The 20739-nt window shown below is 40.2% G+C and overlaps 2 protein-coding genes across 7 annotated transcripts in view; one reads left to right on the forward strand and one right to left on the reverse strand.

The window, feature by feature from the left end:
• The window catches only part of LOC111263274 (mpv17-like protein), a 24763-nt gene continuing 4024 nt past the window's right edge, over positions 1–20739 (reverse strand). For 3 of the 6 annotated variants that reach the window (XM_022838230.2, XM_086969531.1, XM_086969530.1), the window contains 6 exons: positions 7074–7246; positions 5780–5940; positions 5482–5552; positions 4553–4797; positions 4104–4247; positions 1–1433 (listed from right to left, as the gene is read on the reverse strand). In XM_022838230.2, the coding sequence (XP_022693965.1) occupies positions 4657–4797; positions 5482–5552; positions 5780–5940; positions 7074–7246 (546 nt within the window). In that variant the 3' untranslated portion in view covers positions 1–1433; positions 4104–4247; positions 4553–4656. Of the gene's footprint in view, positions 1458–4103; positions 4248–4552; positions 4798–5481; positions 5553–5779; positions 5941–7073; positions 7247–10715; positions 11244–20739 lie in introns of those variants that run through there. The other 3 variants (XM_022838229.2, XM_086969532.1, XM_086969533.1) reach the window with 3 other exon arrangements.
• Positions 19465–20739, forward strand: part of LOC111263271 (arylsulfatase B) — a 15747-nt gene continuing 14472 nt past the window's right edge. The window contains exons 1-2 of the mRNA XM_022838219.2: positions 19465–19706; positions 19995–20246. The gene's annotated coding sequence lies outside the window, so the exon portion shown is untranslated. The remainder of the gene's footprint in view (positions 19707–19994; positions 20247–20739) is intronic.

The raw sequence follows: 20739 nt of genomic DNA on the forward strand, positions 1-20739 counted from the left end.
TTTTAAATTTTTGCGAAAAAAATATTGTCAGATATTTTTATTAATCGTAAAAATTTTAGATATATTTATTCACTTTTAAGAGTTTCGGTTAATGTTTTTAAGAAGAGTAAGAATAATTTTTTTGTTTATTAAATTAGGCTAACTTCGGTGCCATCATTCGGCCTTTTTGCAAACGTACTGCAAACCAGGCCGTTGAGGCCGCGCTCACTGCGTGTCTGAGCTTTCGTTCAGTGCTCCGGCCATACGCCAGCTTCGGAACCGCTTCCTACTGTGGGTTCATATCGGCGAAGATGCCTTACCCATTCTGTGTGTTGTAGCTGGGAAGGTTCCTATGCAATACCAAAAACTGGGTGATGTGGTAGCTAAATTACGTCCGGGCCTGTTGAGCCACCTATGAGTCTGGCATTCCTAAAGCGCAGGCTCAGCGATGGACATCGCTGAGTTTGCATTTCTTTTTATTTGGCTCATAAATGTTTGGCATTGTCCTAGCAAGTTTCCTTTTCACCTCAATAGTTCTTGCCACACGTTGTTGGATGCAGGAGGATGCCCTTTACTCGTGAGTCGAGGTATACAACCACGTATTTTGCTATTTCAATCTCTTCGACATTAAAGAAAGGACTAACTAACTTGATTTTTTCTTTCCAACAAGTAAGTCTTTCCCTGTCAGTCAGGGCTAGAGTCGGGTCGTTTTCCGTTCAGTAACTTACGTCAAAATTTAATTGGTTCCACTGGTTTAAGTGTACGATTCTGGTCTTGACTGCTAAGCCATCTACGTATGCAAGCAAGTCTACTTCTTGCGGGAGCTCAACTAGCTTAAAGATATCGTCGTAAGTAAGATACCATAGTAACGGGCCTAAGGGAGGACCCTTGGCGACGCCACTATCATTCAACCTGCGCAGTCTGATTTGAAGATATCGAAAGATAGCCCTGAGTAAATACAGCGGCATTTTCTTTCTTTGAATTGATTCCAAAACGTTCTTCTGTAGCAATCCTTCAGAAGCGTTTTTGACGTGGACTGCAACAGCCAAAAAAACGTTTGCAGCTCTTTCTGTGGCGCCTTTGACAGCCTCCATCTTTACAACATTATGCGGTTTGTGGCGGCCGGTGCTTTCGAAAAAGATAAGACCTTGTTCCTCAAGCAGTTTTATCCTCGCTCTTCTATGACGAATTATTTCTATTGGCTAGAGCCCCAGGGAACAAATAGATATGAAAGTCTCTTCACTTAAGGGGAAGTGCTACTTTCACTCCTTTCGCCACTCTCAGAGAATTCTCCTTTTTCAAAACCATCATAGACAATCCAGCTCCTGTGTGTGGCGTCCTGTGTGTGGCGTAAACTGCTACACTACGGGAAAACGTTTGGTGACTGTAGTAAAGCTGCAGGACTTTTCACAGGCGCGGACTGGATGTAGCAGGCGCGTGGTTGCCGTGAGTTGCTAAAATAATTTAATTCGTGGTTACTGCAAATATCCAACATGAGGTAAATGAATATTTAATTAGATACTATTTCACTTGAGCAAAGTCTTATGAACGCAACGTTTGATTTATATAACGTTTTTTTGGGAGAATACGTTAGCTTGATGATTAGATTTACCGATTCCAAAATCAGGACATACCGGCACACGAATGAAATCCATAGAATTTGTCTAGTATCTTGCGCCAATTATAATTGAACATAGAAGCATGGCGTTCTCATAGACCATCCTATTTGGCCTTTGTTATGCAGGTATATTTACAGTCTATGCAAAATCCACTTCTTCATGGTAATGGTAGAGCTGGTTACAAAACATTTTCGTAATGGCAAGTCAATGCTATTTATGGTTTATAAACATTTGTACCCTTACGTTTGGCTGGCTAATGTGCATCTCTTGAACTGCCTTTCCATGGTAAGCATGACACAAATAAGCATGTATCTATCAGGTTTAAACTTCAGGGTTCGCAAAACTAATTACTGTAGAGGATTAAGGGATACCCCTAGATGAATTCAGAAAGACCCATTTCAGGTAGATCCCTAGTGGGGGCAAGCCCGCTATGCTATACCGAAGTGTTGATTCTGAGGACTGGTCCATATCGAGCGACTAAACGAAGACTATGAAAAAAGCATTAGGTAAACCCATAAATTTGACCTAATTTTTTCATCTATAAATAATCATCGAAGGATACGTTAATTCTAACTTTTAGCTATGTTTACCCAACGTTTTGACAAGTTCATAACGCTTCGGCACAGAGAAACGGTACCCATGCTGTCGACGTATTGGCCTATATAGGTTGAAGAAATAGCTCATGGTCAACCGGAGCGGAGCTGGCGTTAAGGGATGAGTGAGGCAGAATATCCTAGCCAAAATCTAGTATTTTCTTGAAGGGCAGAAGATGTGTGTGGAAAAAAATCACGACAGATCTATCGCATACGTGTTCAATGCCTGTGTCGCCCTTCGTCGCCTTTTGAGGACTCTTTCAATCAGGAGGAAGCAGAAAGCACTATTCAAAGTGCATTAAATTCAAAAACAGCACGACCTCACTCAGGTAAATGGCGAAAGCACGGTAATGGGGAATGCTATCCACGACGTTTTTCATCGGTACTTTTTCAAGTCTGTAATGCCGGCCACGATCATACATAAAAGAGCAGCTTTATTCTAGATTTGAAGATCCGATTGGCTTCATACTCGAACGAACGCTCGATTAGCCGCCACCGTTACATATTAAACGTAGGCTCCATTCTGTCACCCTGTGCAAGCTTCTGAAGATCCGGTTTGGGAATCTTTTCTGCCGCGTTTGAGGTTTATATAGGGTTATTATTTCGTTCGTTTAATTTTGAGGTGGTAACCTGAACTTAAAAAGCAAATACTCGTGAAGTATAGAGTCGTATCGAACGAATTGTTTGTCACGAGCCAATGCATGCAGACATTCTTCAGGTGTCTGGCTATTTTGATCAACGCCTAATTGTTAGCAAACGAAAAAGTTTGGACATCATTTGATGCCGAATTTACAAAATTCGGAACTAAACGTGTTTCTTATTTTACTACTGTTTATTCGCAGTTTACTGACTCGAAATGGCTCCCCAAGGGAAACGTAGTGTTTTTCCCGTGCGTATATCGAAACAATCACTACAAAATCCTTGTAATCGGAGTCGAGGCAATGGTTCTCAATCAGTTAGGTCAGCGTTCAGTGAGAGAACATGCCTTAAAATTACATCGGCGAACACTCCATCAACATCTGAGAGGTCCTATATACTTGAAGCAAGATCAGTTTACCCACCCATTGTAATGCGTCCGGCGTACATTGATCTGCGCTATCATAAATAGGTTTCTGGTGAACACAGAAGCTACGTTCGCAGATATCGCTTAAGAATCAGCTCTTTTGCTCACAAACATATAATATTTTTAACGTACGTAAAATCAAGCAAGAGGCAAATTGTCGTGCTATACGTATCGTAAACAAAAAAAATATTGTTATGTATATCACATCTCGGGGTCGTGGCTGCGAAGTGCATCCACACGCCTCAGTCGTGTCGAGTTATTTCACTGTGTAAAATCCTTGCACGAACCATCAAGATACTTGTGGGCGTTAGCAATAAAAAAGCACCCAAAACGATTTACTAGGTAATGCAGGACCTTTTCAGGATTTAAGAGGATGTGCACAGCGTAAAACTCAACGAGTAGAGACGTAGAAAAAAATTTTCATACAGGCAGCGTTTTTCGATTTATTTTTCGCCAGCAGAAGCTGCACATCTATTGAAAGTTACTTGTCGATCTTATTTATATACGTTTGCTGCCTATTCATGCTTGGGTCAATTAACTGCGCTAAACTATAGTAGGTTATTTTAAATATACCCCCATAGACAACGGAAGCAAAAATGCCGGCTTCAAATAATCGTTACTAGCTAGAACACAGAACTATACAGCGTGGAAGTACAAGGCTAAGTGTCATGGCTTCCATTTTCTCTCCACTCTGCCAGATGTACTTCACTGAGCCTATTAGCACTTCAGCGCGGATGGCCACCAACAAAATCTAATGATTTATCTTCGGTTTCGTATGAGTCCGTCGAATATGTAGTGAAAAAAAGCATTTATTAGTCGATCGACAATTTTTACCAATTGTTCGCTTACCTCAAAATGGTCGGAGTAATTTTAAAAAAAATTATAAAGTGCCAGACGCATAATGTCTTATGGGGGCGAGCAGGTGAAGCCGATGTTGCAGGAAGCGTTGGTTACAATGAGCAATGTAACATAATATGGCGAGCAAGTGGGCCGCTGTAAGTATAATCAGCAATAGAATTCCTGTTTTGCTCAGATATTCTGTTTACGTTTAAATTATGACTGAACATTCAAGTTTACTTGTAGAATGATCGGACAGTAAATCCATTAGATCTACGTATTGCCTAGTATCAGACGTTTAATCACTTATCGCCGATAAGAACTGATTAGGCGAGCTGTCTGCTTTATGAGAGATGTATAGGTATAACCGGTTTGTCTGTCGTATAAAAAGCACAATCGGATCGACTAAGTACTGACTACCTAATCAGTGGCGATTAATACTGCAACGTTAACTAACTTACCTTAGTCATAAAGTAATCCGCACGGAAGTTTTGCATTTGCTCTAGATTCGACGCTTTTGTAACCGTAAATCGCTCCTTTTTTAAATTGCTCTATTTTTTTTTAATCAAAAATGTACAGCCCGTTTGAGAATACAGAGAAAATTACACCACACAAAAGATGCAACGGCAACGGTGACTACACGGAAATGTGGTGGAACCAAAAAAAAATTCAAACACTGTATAGGCGGCCAAAAACAGCATGAAACCTGTAAAAATAAGAGAGGATGTTATTAATATCGGCTAATTATGTAGATAGAGCCTTTACATTGAAAACATATTTTATTCAAAGCGTAATAATAAAAGGAATAATGGGCCGATCAAAAAAATGATTTTGTAATAGAAATATATATATATCGGTTCCCATAGTTCTGCGTTCTTCTTTGAAATAAACGTCCGCTACGAAACTAGCGAATCAAGTAAAAGATAGAAACAACATTTGATGTCTACTAGTAATTGTTTTCGTAGTTTTTTTACTTCTTATCTTAACGAGCTTTAGTTGAGACCATTGCGCCTGAACTAATCGCAATGTGCAATGTAAATATTCCTAATTGCCCAGGCCGCTTTCACGCCTCGGTGAGAGACGAAGTGCCTAAACAAAAGTATACGCGTTTGTTCTCCTGAACATCCATCCGTTCCAGATCCGAAGTCTCAACTTAAATGACTTTTACCGCGCCATACCAGATCACAGTAGAACAGGTTTACAAAGAAGAAAAGGTACTCTGATATAACTTACAACAGAAAAAAAAATTCATGACTAATAAAGAGCCAAGCTGAACGAAAAAAGGTCTGAACGAGTATTTTCATCCATGAAAATACCTTTCGATACATTTGGCGATCTGGCGAAAGATCCTTACACTCACAAAATCAAATAGCAGTTTCAATAAGCTTACTTTATACGTCGGCCAAAATTTCTGCCGCAGCTCAGCGAAGATATCTTCCTTCTTCTCCATAACGGACATCGCTAAAACAGAATCGATCTATATGAGCCGTAAATCCTTACCGATTTCTAGTGGTTTTTTAGATGGGCAATAACATAGCTTGTGTTCGACGTGCCTTCCTTAAATGCACACATATACAGTAACATATAACCGAAAAAAATACGTACTTGGCATTGGAACTACTTTTAAGTTTGGTATTACGCTATCTATCAGATGCTAGATAACCAGTATACGCGTCTCAATAACTTACATATGTAAAACACAACCGTACAACTGGTGCTTGATATAAGTTGGTCCGTAGCGGCTTTCCTTATGACAACAGGAAATGTAGTTCCTACAAATCGTGAATCTAGCCAACGGAACCAGTAGAATAAACCAGGACCAGCCAGGATCATGGAATACACTGCGTATCTGTAGCAGAAATTCAGTAGAGAACTATTATCATATGTCATTCTCTCAATAAACCGAAAAATAATTTCACAACTATTGCAGAAAATACCCATCTAGATTTACCATACTAAGCATCAGAAGTGACATTTATTTTGAGCAATAGAAATAGTGATAAAAATCGCTTCAGACTGTCAGAGAATTGCTACTGGCAGCATCGTACGAACGCTAAGGAAATCAGTTGGCGATCTGGATAAAAATATTTAGGATTATATCAGACTACACAGAATAATTACTGAATGAACTTTTCAATTTACGCATAAAACGACGAGATCTAGGAGACAGCGTACGAGTATCGCAAAAGGAAGCTATCATACTCAACCTGAACAATATCTTCCATTTTATGTTTGCCGTACACATAATATTGTATATAATGGTCTGCTTAAAGTTAATACTTCTCGGACCATTGTTATTATTATCATAATATCTTTGGTTTGATTTCTATCAGTAGGTTTAGGAAAAAGACGTAATGGTACATAGATTGTTCTTCATAATAGCGACACAATATTTCCGCAAAAAAGCCTTACAAAAAGCCCTTTTTGTAAGGCTTTTTTTTCTTGAGCTTTGCTAGTTAAACACATGACAAGCTGACGAAAGTGAATATTGATTGAAATCCTAACTAACTGAGTAAAAATGCAGTTTTGCCGAGTAAAAGACTTCTTTTGCCGATACCCCCCCCCCCCCAATATACAGAACCGTTTCTAAATCCGAAAAATTATAGTCTGATACTTAGAATAAACAAGCATTTACTCGTTAGATGCAGTAGTGCCGGGGACTTCGAGCCAGAAAGTCCTAACCTAACGTGCATACGGATGCGGCCCTGTATTTGCGAATTTATTTATAAAATCAATTATTGTTGCATTATTATAAATCAGCAGCAGCAGCATCTCGCGTAGGTTTGCCTCCAAATAATTTTTTGCCTAAATCCCACCTTAGTCAGGATTAGACAAGCCTACTAGGTGAACCTGTAGTTGATTTTCTTAAGGTTACTTCGGTCTACAAAGTCAGTAAGTTTAGATAGTATTCTAACTCCTAACGGGATGCTGTTATAAACAGAATACTAAGATATGTATGTAATAACACTGATAGGAACCAACCTTCCGAGAAGAATCCAGTCATAGGGCTCGCCTTTCATGTCACCGTCCCATCTTCTGATGATGGTCTGCTGGGTAAATTCAGCTCCGACCGAAAGGGCTCCATACGCAGCAACGTTGGCCGCGAGCGGATGTCGTGCAAAAAACAATCTGACTATTTGATATCTCAAAACCATCTGTAAAGATTTTTACAGAGATAAATTCGTTTAGACAAGTTAAACTTACAAACCACTTTCCTGCTTTGTTAGATCGCAAAAAAGGTATTACCAAACGTATAACACGTGGGTAAATAAAATTATACAGAGTTTTTTTTACATGCCAACATTGCACACGGTTCATAAGTATCACAATGGCGTGTAGCCATGTCGTTTTTTACAACGGAACTTAGTCACTGAACGTTACAAAAAAAAAAAACACAGCAATAAGCATGTTTACAGCAACGTCCGTTCAAACAGGGCAGCGAGGCAGCCCATTACTGGGCCAGTTAGGCTTAACGTCTATACGCATTTTAAAGCAACTGACAGTGTCGGACCATTTCTCTAAATCTCTAAATTTTTCTTTACTTAGCAAAGCTACCGATCGGACGAGAGGTACGAAAGAATTATGCAAGGGTCCAAACTGACATGTTAAGTAACAATTTAATCCAAATCAATGTTATTAACTTTTCCATGTTCCATAAAATTTGCTGCTATTGCGAAATAAGCGTTTCGAAGATTATTCGTACAATTTCGTACAGAATCTTGTGAAGATCTTGACCTCTCTGTTTGCAATAGGTGCTTCCTGAGTGGTTGCATGAGTATGATCAATAGCAATAAACAACCGAACTAAAAAAGCTAAAACTATCTAAAAAAGATTAATCATATACGTTCAATTAACGACTAAAGGTCAACATAATTTTCCACCTTTGATTATCATACTTAAAATCCTCTCCGACAATTCATAGGCATTTTCCAGTTGCTGACAAACGGTGTTCCGCGTTCTTAGCAAGCCCAAGTTCAGTTTTAGGTATTGTTTACATTTGTCCTTCCCTCCTTTTAATCTCTCAAAACCCATCAATGTTATTATAGGCTTTCTGTTGAATAACATCATCAATGTCAACTTCTAGTCCTGGAGTCCTTCTCGGTTGCCATTGGGGAGGGTCCAACAAGCCAAAGGTCGAATGAGAAATTGTCTTCCCTCACGACTTCTTTTTCTCAGTATATCAACGGTAAGAACTTCACTTGGAGGTATAGTAGGCCTTTTTTTTTTACCTTAGTTCGGTTAAGACCTCTCGATAACCGCCTAGACCAGCATACCTGATGAAGACAAAGGTACCCCCTTGAAAGCCACTAAGGACGAACGAGCGTAATATGTAGTCCACCTAACACATTCACCCTCCTTTGGCACTCGTACCTCAATGCAGTGTTCACAAAATGGTAATAGATAGGTTCGCCCTTTCCCGCGCTTTTGTAGGGGCAGTTAGAGGAGGAAATCCAAATGTGGAGTTAGGTCGTGATAAGGTTCGAAGTTCAGAGGCAAAAGGTGAGAAGTACGAGTAAGCAGCTTCGAACACTGCGCAAGTGCAAGAATTGAACGGGTATATAGATACTAATTTTGGCAGTATGCTCGTTAGCACATCCGTTATTTTGGGATCGTTTAGCTGCAGCAAGTGGGTCAAGACATGCTGGCCAATATATTGATTTTAATACACAACCATCTTGCCACTTGCTTCGCAAATATTACAAAATATTTAAATCTACTTCTCTCTAATTTGATCCAGACAAACCGAGTAATAAAAAAAAAACATCGACAACGGGGGTTTATGACATTATTGATAACTGTAGAATTTAGTCCTAAGTAATTTTTTGAGACTCCAAAGTGCGTTACCATTTTAACTTAGGGTCATTGCGATAATAGAGTGTGATTTAGACCTGCTATGAGTTTGCTTCCTTATATGCTACCTATTGGTAACACGTAATAAAAATAAACGAAGTTTAGTACGGCGCGTCCGAAACGATACAGAAATTACCGTATCAGTACCCAAAATTGATTTCAATTCAATTAACGCTTTCACACGATTGGTAGTTGGCTTTAATTGCTTATATCATAACTTCAATAAATATGGTATCGATAGGTTATCCCTATTCAGTATTTCTGAATGGAGAAGCTGCATATTACAACAGTCGCTTGGGAGCCCTCAGGGGTCAAACTATCGATTTTGTCGTTTATTTACACGTATCCAAAGGACGACCCTGACACAAAATGTGTCGAATATATATATATATATATATATGTGTTACATTTTCTCTTGCATTCAATGTCAAGGTTCGCCAAAACGAATGATATACGGTAAATAAATGTAGTACACACGTTAAGGTACGGGACAGTTGGCTTTTCCACATTAGATGTACATGTATGGTGTCTTTCCATATGCGCTGCTTTGAATTTATGGTTGCAGATATAATAGCATGCCTGAGTAGATGGTCCACTTATAATCGGCTTCATAGCTAGACGATCTAATTAAGTTCGAAGCTAGTCCTAAGGCAGAAGAACAGAGCATGGGCTTTGTTCGCCGCTCACGATATTGCTCTCAATAAACGATGTAAACAAACTACTTAAAAAAAAAACAATAAAGTATCCTATAACATCACAATGTGCGGTATTTTTGTAAGCCTTTGAGCTACCGTTAAGTACCAAACTGTATACAACGCTTCTAGCCAGTCTATTTAGCTGTGAAACACAATATGGACCTATTGACCAATGGTTTTTCAGTTAAATATAATTCAACGTAGCTGTGACTTAGAAAATGGCTAAGGCACGGAGCCTTGAAACTCATGGCCTCGACGAGGAATATATGCATACGTGATAAACGCGCTATACGCGTGGTAATCCTTCTCGTTCATACACCATTTGTGTGATTTCGTATAACTGCGATGTGGTACAGACAGACAAATACCCTTTTCTGTTCCGGTATAGTTCGTTCTGTGAGTGACCTTTCGATTATTCCTCCGCCCTTCCTTTACCGGAAGGGCGACTGAAACGCTGCAAACCAGCTTCGAAATAGATGCCTGTAGCAGATCAATACACTAACAACAAGCTCACTGCCCCTCTACAACGACTGCTATGCCTATAAATGTTGACAATTTAATTCGGGCTTGGATTAGGGCGCCCACAGCCGACATAACTATTCGGTTCCAGAGATCCGGGTATGTTTACAGACAGCTAAAAGGCTCTATTATATCCGCCAAGCGAAGAAGGTATGATTGCTTGAGCATGTGACAAGTATGGAACGAGATGACGAAGAGCAATACAGCTCAGTACGCAAATCACTCAGATATACAAATTAAGGGCACATGGGACCAAGAAAGCCGGTCAGAGTGTTGGTTACCACGATCAGATAAATTAGAACGCCTCTCTATTACTTAAGAAGTAATAGATTTGAATATGCCATTATGCAAACTATTAGAATCTCTCCAATGTAAATTCCTATTGTATTAAAGCGAAAGTGAAAGAATACATGGGACATTGTAATGGCTTCACTTTCCAGTATATAGGCAGTATCTATAAACATAAGCTAAACAATCTAGCACGCCGAACCAACCGCAAATATTTAAGGTCGATATTTTCGAAATTATACATAAGCTCTTTGGTAAAGTCTATACTAACCTTCCTTATTTGGTGTTCGACGATTTCCAACGCACTAACTGATCAGCTGTCAATGGGAAAACTAAACACTTCTTGCCCCTCGAGGACCGTAACGCCAACTCGACATCGGACCGACCATTGGGTGTTTTTTTCCTGGCCCTGTTTAGGTGATTCGATGGGCTGATCGTAATATAAAGTTAACGGTGGCTGGCACAACGTCAGGTGAATGATAAACGCTTTTTGTCTGCATTATATTTCTTAGTGGAACCTAAGTGTGTTATCAGTCATTTAATCGCTTACAGCTTTACTTCGTCCGAAAGAATGCAGTTTTAGGCGCCATTGAAGAGATATAATTCAGCTAAGATTTTAGCCTTCGGTAGAGACACGTAGTCGTGCTAGTCCGGGTAACTGCTGCGAGATTTCGCTTTTTTTGAAGTATCGCCTAAGATCGTGATTTCAATCGATCTGTTTCATTCTGTTGTTAGATTAAATTTGGTCGCCGAACGAGTGGTTAAATAAAGGGTTGGGTCGAGCAATCCTTATGGGTTGGACCTTTAATCTGGGTCAACTGGGATGGGCGAGGACCGTGGGCCTACTAAAGGACTTACTGGTTGTGGAAAGGGCTTTACCATCACCGCCACTGCTACTGCTGCTGCTGTTTTTGGAGACAGTAAAAGCAGATAAAGCAGCATCGGTGGCGGCCGCGGCGGCGGCAGCAGCAGCAGCAGCAGCAGCTAACTACTATACTCTACGAAAGGTAGAGCGCAGACCCAGATATACGCATATATAAATATACTGATGGCATCGACACCCTCAGTAATAACGATTTACCATCTTTTCACGTGTTCTCTCTGACCGTTCAACCCCATAGAGTAAGGTATGGTTTAAAATGGAAATGCAGGCCCACAATAGTTAAATAATAATAAACTGAGCTAAGTATACAGAATTTACTTACAAAGTACATTTTCAATACTGCGCCAACATGATGCCTTATACACGATCTTACATCACTGTTCGGCATTGGCGAGAATTGAGCATCGTTTTTACTAGCTTGCATTTGTACGTGTAGATGCTTATGACACAATTTACAAATTTGAAAATAGGCACTGCTAAGGCTCTACGATTAATGCCGATTCCTAGATCTAACTTCGAACCCCCCTGGAACACGTTATTGTCGCCTGTGTGTTTCTGTTTAAAATCAAAAGTAAAGTAAATTCTGTTAATAGTAGTAGTCATTGTCTCTTAGATTCAAATCTGCTGCGATTAGTATGCATGGCCTTTACGGCATCCAATGAGCGACGTTAATATTATGAGACCCATTTATATCATTCGAACCTGTTCGTGAACTTACCCCAAACGCTGTACTAGAGAAACTTACGTGGTCCAACTCCTCATATTAGATAAATGCCGTTGTTCAAAACTAACAAATTGTGTGAACATCTCATTCTGCCTAATAGCTACTGCTAGCTTTATCAATGAAGAAATTCTATGTCGCTAACAAAGCTCGGGCCGAAAAAAAAGCGCGTGTCCCTTTACGGGAGCGTTGCTTTGCTTATCATTTTTAGTTAAATTTACGATACCTTTCTATCGGCGCGAATTTGATAGCACTCCGTATATTGTGTTTAACGTTGTTAATATTTTTTTTCTCGATTTAACTTATAAGTTCCGCGACACAGCAATGAGTTTCCCCCTTTATGATTCGTCCGCCTCTTGAATCACTAGGAGATCGATGAAGCACAAGCATGACGAAGTTGCAATAGTGATGAACTAATTCAGCCTGGATAACGCTGTATAATTGGCTAGGTATTTGATAGGACCGAATAGGCAGAACGTTATCGAAATTAAACTAATCATATCACCTTCTGCTGTTTATAATTTACTATTCAAATATTTCACAGGTTGTATGCCGGTTTCTTTGAGACGCCCAGTGTAGGGACCAAGCCCATTTAGTACATACAGACCAATGGTAAATGAAGCAAATCCTTTTCGTCGACATACCTATTGTGTAACGCCTGCCAACAGATATATATATATATATATATAGGTATATATATATATATGTGTATGTAATGTCTGAAAACGTCGCTAAGATTGTACGGTATTATCTGATGCACAAACGTGCAACGGTCCTGTCAGCTGCTCGTATCTACTAATGGCTGTATCACTTTGCGATTGACTTCCTGGCGCCTGATTGCTGTAGCATGTAGAATGACAAACATTGGTCAACCATTCCAAGATGGTTGACCAGTTTCTATATGAATCACGTGAGAACGTGATTTATTAACGTAATTCGTAGGTTACAGGACCGTTCATTCTTATATCGGAGAAATGTATACTTTCTTATATTTAGTTGTCATGTTATAATACTTTTTTTTGTAATGTATTTTTCTGCCTTTGATGGTAGCTTGATCGTTGTGACGAAATCGATTTTAAATAGTGAAGTACTTTTTTTGTTATTAATGAGCTATTAATATACTTCATAGAACGCAGTCTATTTCTTGACACTCCACCAGTTACGGTCGAGGTTTCAGATCATTACAGCGTATGCACGTAATAAATTACATCTAGGACGCCTAGAATCTCAGCCGAAGTACTATACATTTATAAGATAAAGGCTTCTCTGCGCTATTGAAAAGAATACATTGAGAAAAGCTTACCACCAGAATAACTCCGGACCATTGCTATGTGAAACAGAGAGCGAGATCTGGCAAAACCTGACGATAAGCAGCCAAGTGAACAAATCACTGAGCTATTCTGCATCGCTTACGGAAAACGTCCGCACGGCGGCCAATGATCAGTGCCAGAATTGCAGGACACTGTTGGTGCATCGAGGGGTACCTGAGTAATTCTTTTTGCATGCGGACACACTTTGGCCTGGGCATCTTTTGTCCAGGTTTCATATGTCACCTTCTTTCCCACCTCCGTTGACCAAGTGTGCCGTCATTACGCTACGATTCTACATCTTAGAGCTACGTTTTAGAGCATGTTTTTGAAATACTGCCTGGCCGTTGCTTCGTCCAAACCCTAATAAGATAATAAACGAGATACAGCTAGGGTTGTTTCTATATCCATCTATTTTTCCTAGCACGCCCAGAAGAACGATCGTATGCCGTATCTCTTAAGATACAGATTCACTTGTCCATTATCGATCAACGCAATTGTACACGCAAACAAGCACTGCCAAGCCGCTTGCAATGTTCTAGATGTGTACGTCACAGAACGATTTTTTGATCTTCAAGGACAACAAACTCTCCTATGGTCATTTGCGTTCGTCATTCCAACTCCCGTCTAAGTGGCCGGTGTGGCTATGTACATATTTGCGAACACCATTTGGCCTCATCAACATTTTCGTAGACGAGGCCATAATTACGGTCGGACTGGAATAAATCTACAGAACAAATTATTGCGACAGTGATAGAGCTAAAACGCATCGCCATCGCCAGCTTGATTTGTACCGACGAGTACTGTTTTTCGCTTGTACGTTCCGTGTGGGTCTGCTTGCTGTAAGTTCGAAAATAACTAACTACCACTGCGGCATTCCTGTAAACGTTCGTTTTCACATAATCAGAAAGCAAAGCGATTTTTAGCACATTTGGCAAAATATTCAAAAAAAAAAACGTCCAAACATAAGCCTATTGGCTTGATACGTTAATGATTAATAAGTACCTACAGACTTATGGAAAGCATAGCAAAGTTAAAGGCTCTCCAAATGGTGGAGCTGCATTCGACAAGCACCAAGCTTCCAATACGTAAATCAAGTGCCTAGGAGCGAACCGATCGATAGATATGTTCCTCAGGCACCCGTAGGTTTGCGTTTTTAAAAAAAAAAATTGAAAAATGTTTTCTTATTAGAATATGTTCCAGTCAGTGGCAAGTGAGTTGTTTCGAGCAATGCCAGTTTACAGTTCATTGGGAAGGATTTATTTCTGGTTGCATGAGCAGATCAGATAGTATCGAATGCGGCCTTTTTATATCCAGCCACTACTGTAGTATTTTACTTTTTTGAACGTTGTCGATTAAAGGTATCGCAGCTAGAGGGCAGTGGGGCGCCATCTGTGGACCATCTATTCCTAATGGATTTGGCACCGTTAGGTAGGCTAGGGATAGTATAATCGACCGTTCATTGATCGTCTTATGACACTAATGCCTACATTAAAGTCAATGGGACCAATGTCACCAAGTCAGCTAAAGGGTTAGTCCAAAAAAATGCAACAAGTTTTACTACGTTTCAAAAGTAGCACTCTCTCTAAGATATGTTCGCGAAGCACCAGTAGTGGGTCGCAAAGATATAGGGGGGGGAGCTCATTGCGGAAACATGTGAGCGTTTGGTCACTAGTTGAAAACCTTCACCACATGTAGGAGACAATCCCGCCTTGTATTCTATATATATATATATATATCTTCCTACCATTCCAGTATATAAATATTATTCCACAGTATATTACGTAGCACTGTCACGGATATTATAGTCAATGGGCCTGCTAGTAACACACTGGCCAGTTGGCAAACCGGCTTCGCGGTTGTGCATACTGATCTAAAAATTTTGGCCCATTTCTTTTTTTTTTTTTTTTTTTTTTTTTTTTAGCTTGCCGCAAGTTAAGTTCGGGTTCGATTCATAATCAGGGAAAATGGGCGTATTTTTCCATTCGGAGCATGGACGGTGTTATATATCGAAAGTATGACATGGATAGCTCAGATCATCACATTGACGATTGGTTTGGCAATCCTTACTTGATGCAGGCTCACCCGAATATGCATAAAATGTACAGGTGAAATCATGGTCAGAAACTGTTCCGCCAAAATTCGTTCTAAAGGCTCATCTTGGCTGATGATCCAATCATTACCCGCAAAGCGCCAGTAGAATGTCTATAGTCAATCAGTTACGGAAACTTCTAATGTATTATGAACATCCTACCATCAAAGGTAATTTAGCGATAATAGCCGGCTCCAGGAGCGCCTTAGTTTTGTCCAGCTTTGCTGCAGTCGGATACTAACAAACTCAAAGGACACAAGCGAATCTCTAGATTTCAATGACCTAAGCCGCAATGACAAGTAAAAAAAAAACCCGAGAAAATAATGCTATTTCTGCTTACGCTGTTACTTGTCCTCGAGGCTTCGATCACCTATCTTATCATATTTTTCTCATTATCAACGATTGCTACCTGCATATGACAGGATGTTGTGCATCACGTACGTCAGACGACACTTTTTAGTCATTGCCCTTCAATTTTACCAAAGTTTAGTGAAGAGGAAAAGATATTTCCGATAATACATATATATATTTGCAGTATCTTCGTTGGTAGTAATTGGGATACAGGCTGTCCTCGTGCGATTAGCGTCTCATCGAAACGGAAGACTAGCTCAATACACTGTGGATATTCTAGGTAGCATTTTTCGGAATAAACAATAGCTATGCTTTAGGTACAAGTTAGAACAAGTCGAGCCTTTCGTTTAGAATCCAATGCTGAGGCATCGACGTCCTGCATTGCGTTTTTCATAGCCGCTGACGTTTATTTGCACCCTTGATGGCAACGGTCTGTCTTTGACTAGCTGCCCATCGTACTGTACCATATATTGGAAAACAAGTTGAAGTGAACAATCCAGTGGTAATAAAATTTTCGAAAGAACGTGACCTAGGAAAAATCAAGTACTCGATTATTTCCGTACGATCATGGTGCCCATTTAACAAATGCGGTGCAAGTTTTTATTGATAATTAAACATCTAGAAAAAGCGCCGAGGAAACAAGAACACAAAACTGCTACGTTAATCAACGGTACAGACATGTGCTAAGGTCTTAGCTATGTGTTAAGGTTGAGCCGCATCTCGGAGAGCACCTACGATGGCGGCAAAAGAACAATCGGCAAGAGGAGATCGTATATTATGTTACGTATTGCTAGATGCTAATCCTCATCTTAGCTTCACGCATGAATTTCTTGATAATGTACGTCGTGATTTGTAATTGGGATAATCAACTGGTACCAATGACTGATAATTATATGCGATGAAGTATTTTTCATCGATTTTCGTTTCATGATAGAGACGTGTATATAGTAGGAAATCTCGCTACGGTAGAGGTCGACGCCGATCCCAGACAAGCAGTAAGCACATCAAGAGTTCTGTATCCGGCCATGCACGCCGCTACTGAACAAGCAACCCGCTATCATTGATGTCGTCAATAGGGTAATTTCAACATGTGTATAGGGTGTTATTGAGTATTACCATATCTTTGATTAAAGATGACTTGGAAGCTTTACCAAGCCATCGATACCTTGTGTTTATGCTTGCTTGAATTAACTTGCGCTTCATATATGTAGCTAAATTAAGTTCGCCATCGCTGTTAAATGGTAAAATTCAAACTAGATGAAAAACTTTAGCCGAAAGCCGTTATATAGGTCAACAACATATATGTACGGATACCTTAACAAAGCTGTTCCGTATTGTGCAACGAATAAAAGAAAAAGCGTTCTTCGAAGGCGTTCTACACACACAATATTTGTATGCACAGATACGTCATTTTCAAATTTACTGTCCCCATTGCTTGAGATCTCGGGCTGATACAATATCTTGATTGACTGGCGGATCGTATGAAGGCAACTACACATCGTAGTATCTTTTTTTCATCATATATTGTCGCCTAGACGATTAACTAGTGCACCCTCTATTGATATTAACGTACAACAAAGTTTTGTAGAGGTACCTCAAGCATGTAATCCGTATATTGCAAACTAAGGTTTGGTACAGACGATTTCTCGAATATATATATATATATATGTACTGACTCCTCTGGACACCGAAGCTGTCACCAAAGATATTTGTGTACAAAGATCGACGTTACGATCCATGTATGGTTTGTTCCTTAAATATACCTAAAACTGTTTTGCCTCAGACCAATTTACACACTTACATATTTATTTATTATTTACCTTTCGCCATTGTTGTTGTCGTCGACGCCAAGCACCGTTAAGAACCCAGATCAAAGCGCGAAATCGTCTACACGCTCAGGTCTTGTTGTACTTTCATCTAGCATCCACGGGTAGGAGTTTTCTACCTTTAGTCGATAGCAACTACTCCTAGAATCAAGTAGTCCTTATGCTTATACACTATGCTACGTTAAACAAACTACAGCCCTCTAGACCTGAATCTGATCTAGCAGTGTGCTGTATTGTGCCTTTACATAGGTTTCAGACGGCCCATCTAGCGAAATGGGAGTCTACAAGAGGTTGAAGGAGCAACGCCTGGCTTCAGTTCTTCCTCAAACAATTACTCTCGCTCTGCTTATGCAGGCAAATGTGCTGCTGTGGTCAGTTCTTCAGAAGGCTTGTTTGACACCCAATGAACGCGTGGACGGCTGTTTGTAAAAAAAAAACGAACCGATGAGTGAAGAAAGCTCACAAAGCGCATTTAATACGTGCTGCCGACACGTACGGATGGACATGAGTGGTTACGCAGTAAGAACAACAAACAGACAAGCCTGTTAAAAATATCACTAAATACGTTTACATATAACGGCTTCTCAACGCAGCTTTATTAAGAAGAACTAGCAGTTCGATTAGAATTGCGTTTTCACTCAAGCTCTGGCTAACAATCTTCAGTACGCTTGAGTCTTCAATGATGGACAACATAATTGTTAGTAGTATCAAGCTGCTCAATGCTATAGGGAACAATCCGCAACTATGCGGAAACGCTACCCATTGCGAATATTTGCTTCAGTACAATGTGTTATTGAACTGAAATAGAAAGTACGGGATTATTTTAATATTGATTTTTCGCTTACTTAAGCTTATAATAGTAAGACCGCCACGGGCATATTGATGTAATAATGTAAAGACAGTTTCTGGCGATGCAAAGAAGACACTCTTTTCATACCAGATTGGCCCTCAATATTGAAGTACTTTCCAAGATTCATTCCGCTATTTCATTGACGATATAGAGTTGGCTCCGATTAAAAGCTTCGTCTTATACTAGGCTTAGTCTACGCACTATTACAATGATTCCGAGTTTATTCGGAGATCGTAGCCTGCAGCTCAGACGGCGTAAACAATGCCAACAGCGACACGATGCCATCTTTCCTGAACTCGAAAGATGGCATTGTTGCCAGCTTTATCATTGACGAATGAAGTAAATGGCCAGCATTAATCGTGACTCCTGTCATTTGTCATGACGAAAAGGTGTTTTTTTTGCCGAAACAATCGTCGACAGCTAGAGTTAGGGCGGCCTGTATTGTTTTTCGTAGTGACGCTACTGCTATCGTTGTAGGTTTTCATTTGCCTCACTTTACTGTTCGCGAGTCGCTTAGCCACACGAAATAATTCAGCCGGCTGTACAACAACAACATCAGCTGAAATTGGAGCGATGGCAAAGCTGTCAGGAAAGCTTCTCCCACAACCATCAGTGAGTAACAACAGGATGGCCCGGACAAATGCGATGCTTTTGCCACGATAGTGGCAGCCACGTCTGACTCTGTAGCTGGGATTATTCGGTGTTGTACAGCAGAGCTCCGGTGCGCGATCTTGATTACATAGTCGAGATAAAAAAAATCGTCGCACAACTGGAAATAGTAATAATAATAAGGTAAAGGTAGTAGCTGACGTCGAACTGTAGTGGTAACAGTCGCACGAGAGTAAAAGGAAGGGGAGAGGTGTGTGAAAATTGCCAAAAGCAGAAAGAGAGAATGAAGCTGATTGCTGCTGCCGCCGCCCGCTTTTGTTGTTGGATCTGCTGTTACCTTTGCCTCCACTCGTTTGCCGGGTGGCAATAGCACATACACCCCCGTCGTAGCAGGCAACTTCGCCCGTTACCATTGTCGCTAGAACCACAGCACTTCAACAGAGGACAAGTCACCGCGCGTTATCCGGCACTTACAGACGCACAGGGGCAAAATAGCACCAGGAAGATGCATGCATAGGGCCGATGGATATGTTGGCTGGCAGAAGTCTTTTACTTACGTTTTTGCTGGCAGTAAGCCTGAGCAGGCCTGTGAGCACTATCTAGAGCAACGAATACCAAAGCAGGTAACATCAAGAAAAACTTTTACCTCGGTGACGAAGGCAGAAACTCGCGAAAGAGCTTACAGTGTTACGAAACGATTTCACAAAAGGAACAAACAAAGCAAAAGCAGTACTATTGTGCGTCTCTCTGCGGGGTCAATATTTTCATCATGATGATCAAGTTTGCTTAAGAATTCATTTTGCTTAGCTACGTACGAAGAGTGTGTGCGTATATATATATATATATATATATATATATATAGCCTCTATCGGTTGAAGAATTAAGTTGTCAAAAAACCTCATGTTGGTTAGTGCTTTCAGAAAAGAGCCCTTCAGTTCACAGTGCCTCAACGAAGAGCCAGCGCTACATGTGTTGTCTTTGAATTACGAGCTCGAATCGGAAATTGTTGACTCGTCCTTCTATGTTGTCTTGTTCTGAACTTTTTAGCGTGTACCAAGTGTCCTGCGAGTGTCCAATAAAGGCATCTTGAGGTCTAGTCCAATAAAGGCCTGTCTATCAGGCTACCTGATTTTAACCCCAAACAGGTGCCAACATTTTACCAGGTGAGTCCAACCACATTTCAAATAAATCTTAGTGCTCAAAACTAAACCTTTGAATACAACAGATGTATGTATCTTCGTTAATCAGTACTTGATAATCGATCAAATATTGGCTACGCCAGCTTAGTTCCAATTAGGCATTGTAGCTGATTACTGTTACGGCATGTTATATTAAATTATCAAAAGGAAACTGCGGGCATGACCCCCACCTAGAATTTCAGAGATTCTACTAAAGACACCACTCACTGTTGTTAGTTCTTTTTCGCATACCGTCAAAAAGCGCAACGTTTTTCGGACACATTCAATGAAGTGGAGGGGAAATGCGTGGGGTTGTTGTCGGGTGGCTTTGTTTTTCGGTCACACGCTAAATTGACCACAGCTGAACGGTATATCATCTATGGCTACCGAATCGGACCTTCAGATATGAAATCTTTTTTTTTTTATAGAGATGGCTCAAACGCATTCCGTTTCAGTAACTAAAATGTATCATATATAT

This window comes from Varroa jacobsoni, unplaced genomic scaffold (assembly GCF_002532875.2).
Source record: "Varroa jacobsoni isolate VJ856 unplaced genomic scaffold, vjacob_1.0 scaffold_752, whole genome shotgun sequence".
Lineage (NCBI taxonomy): Eukaryota > Metazoa > Arthropoda > Arachnida > Mesostigmata > Varroidae > Varroa > Varroa jacobsoni.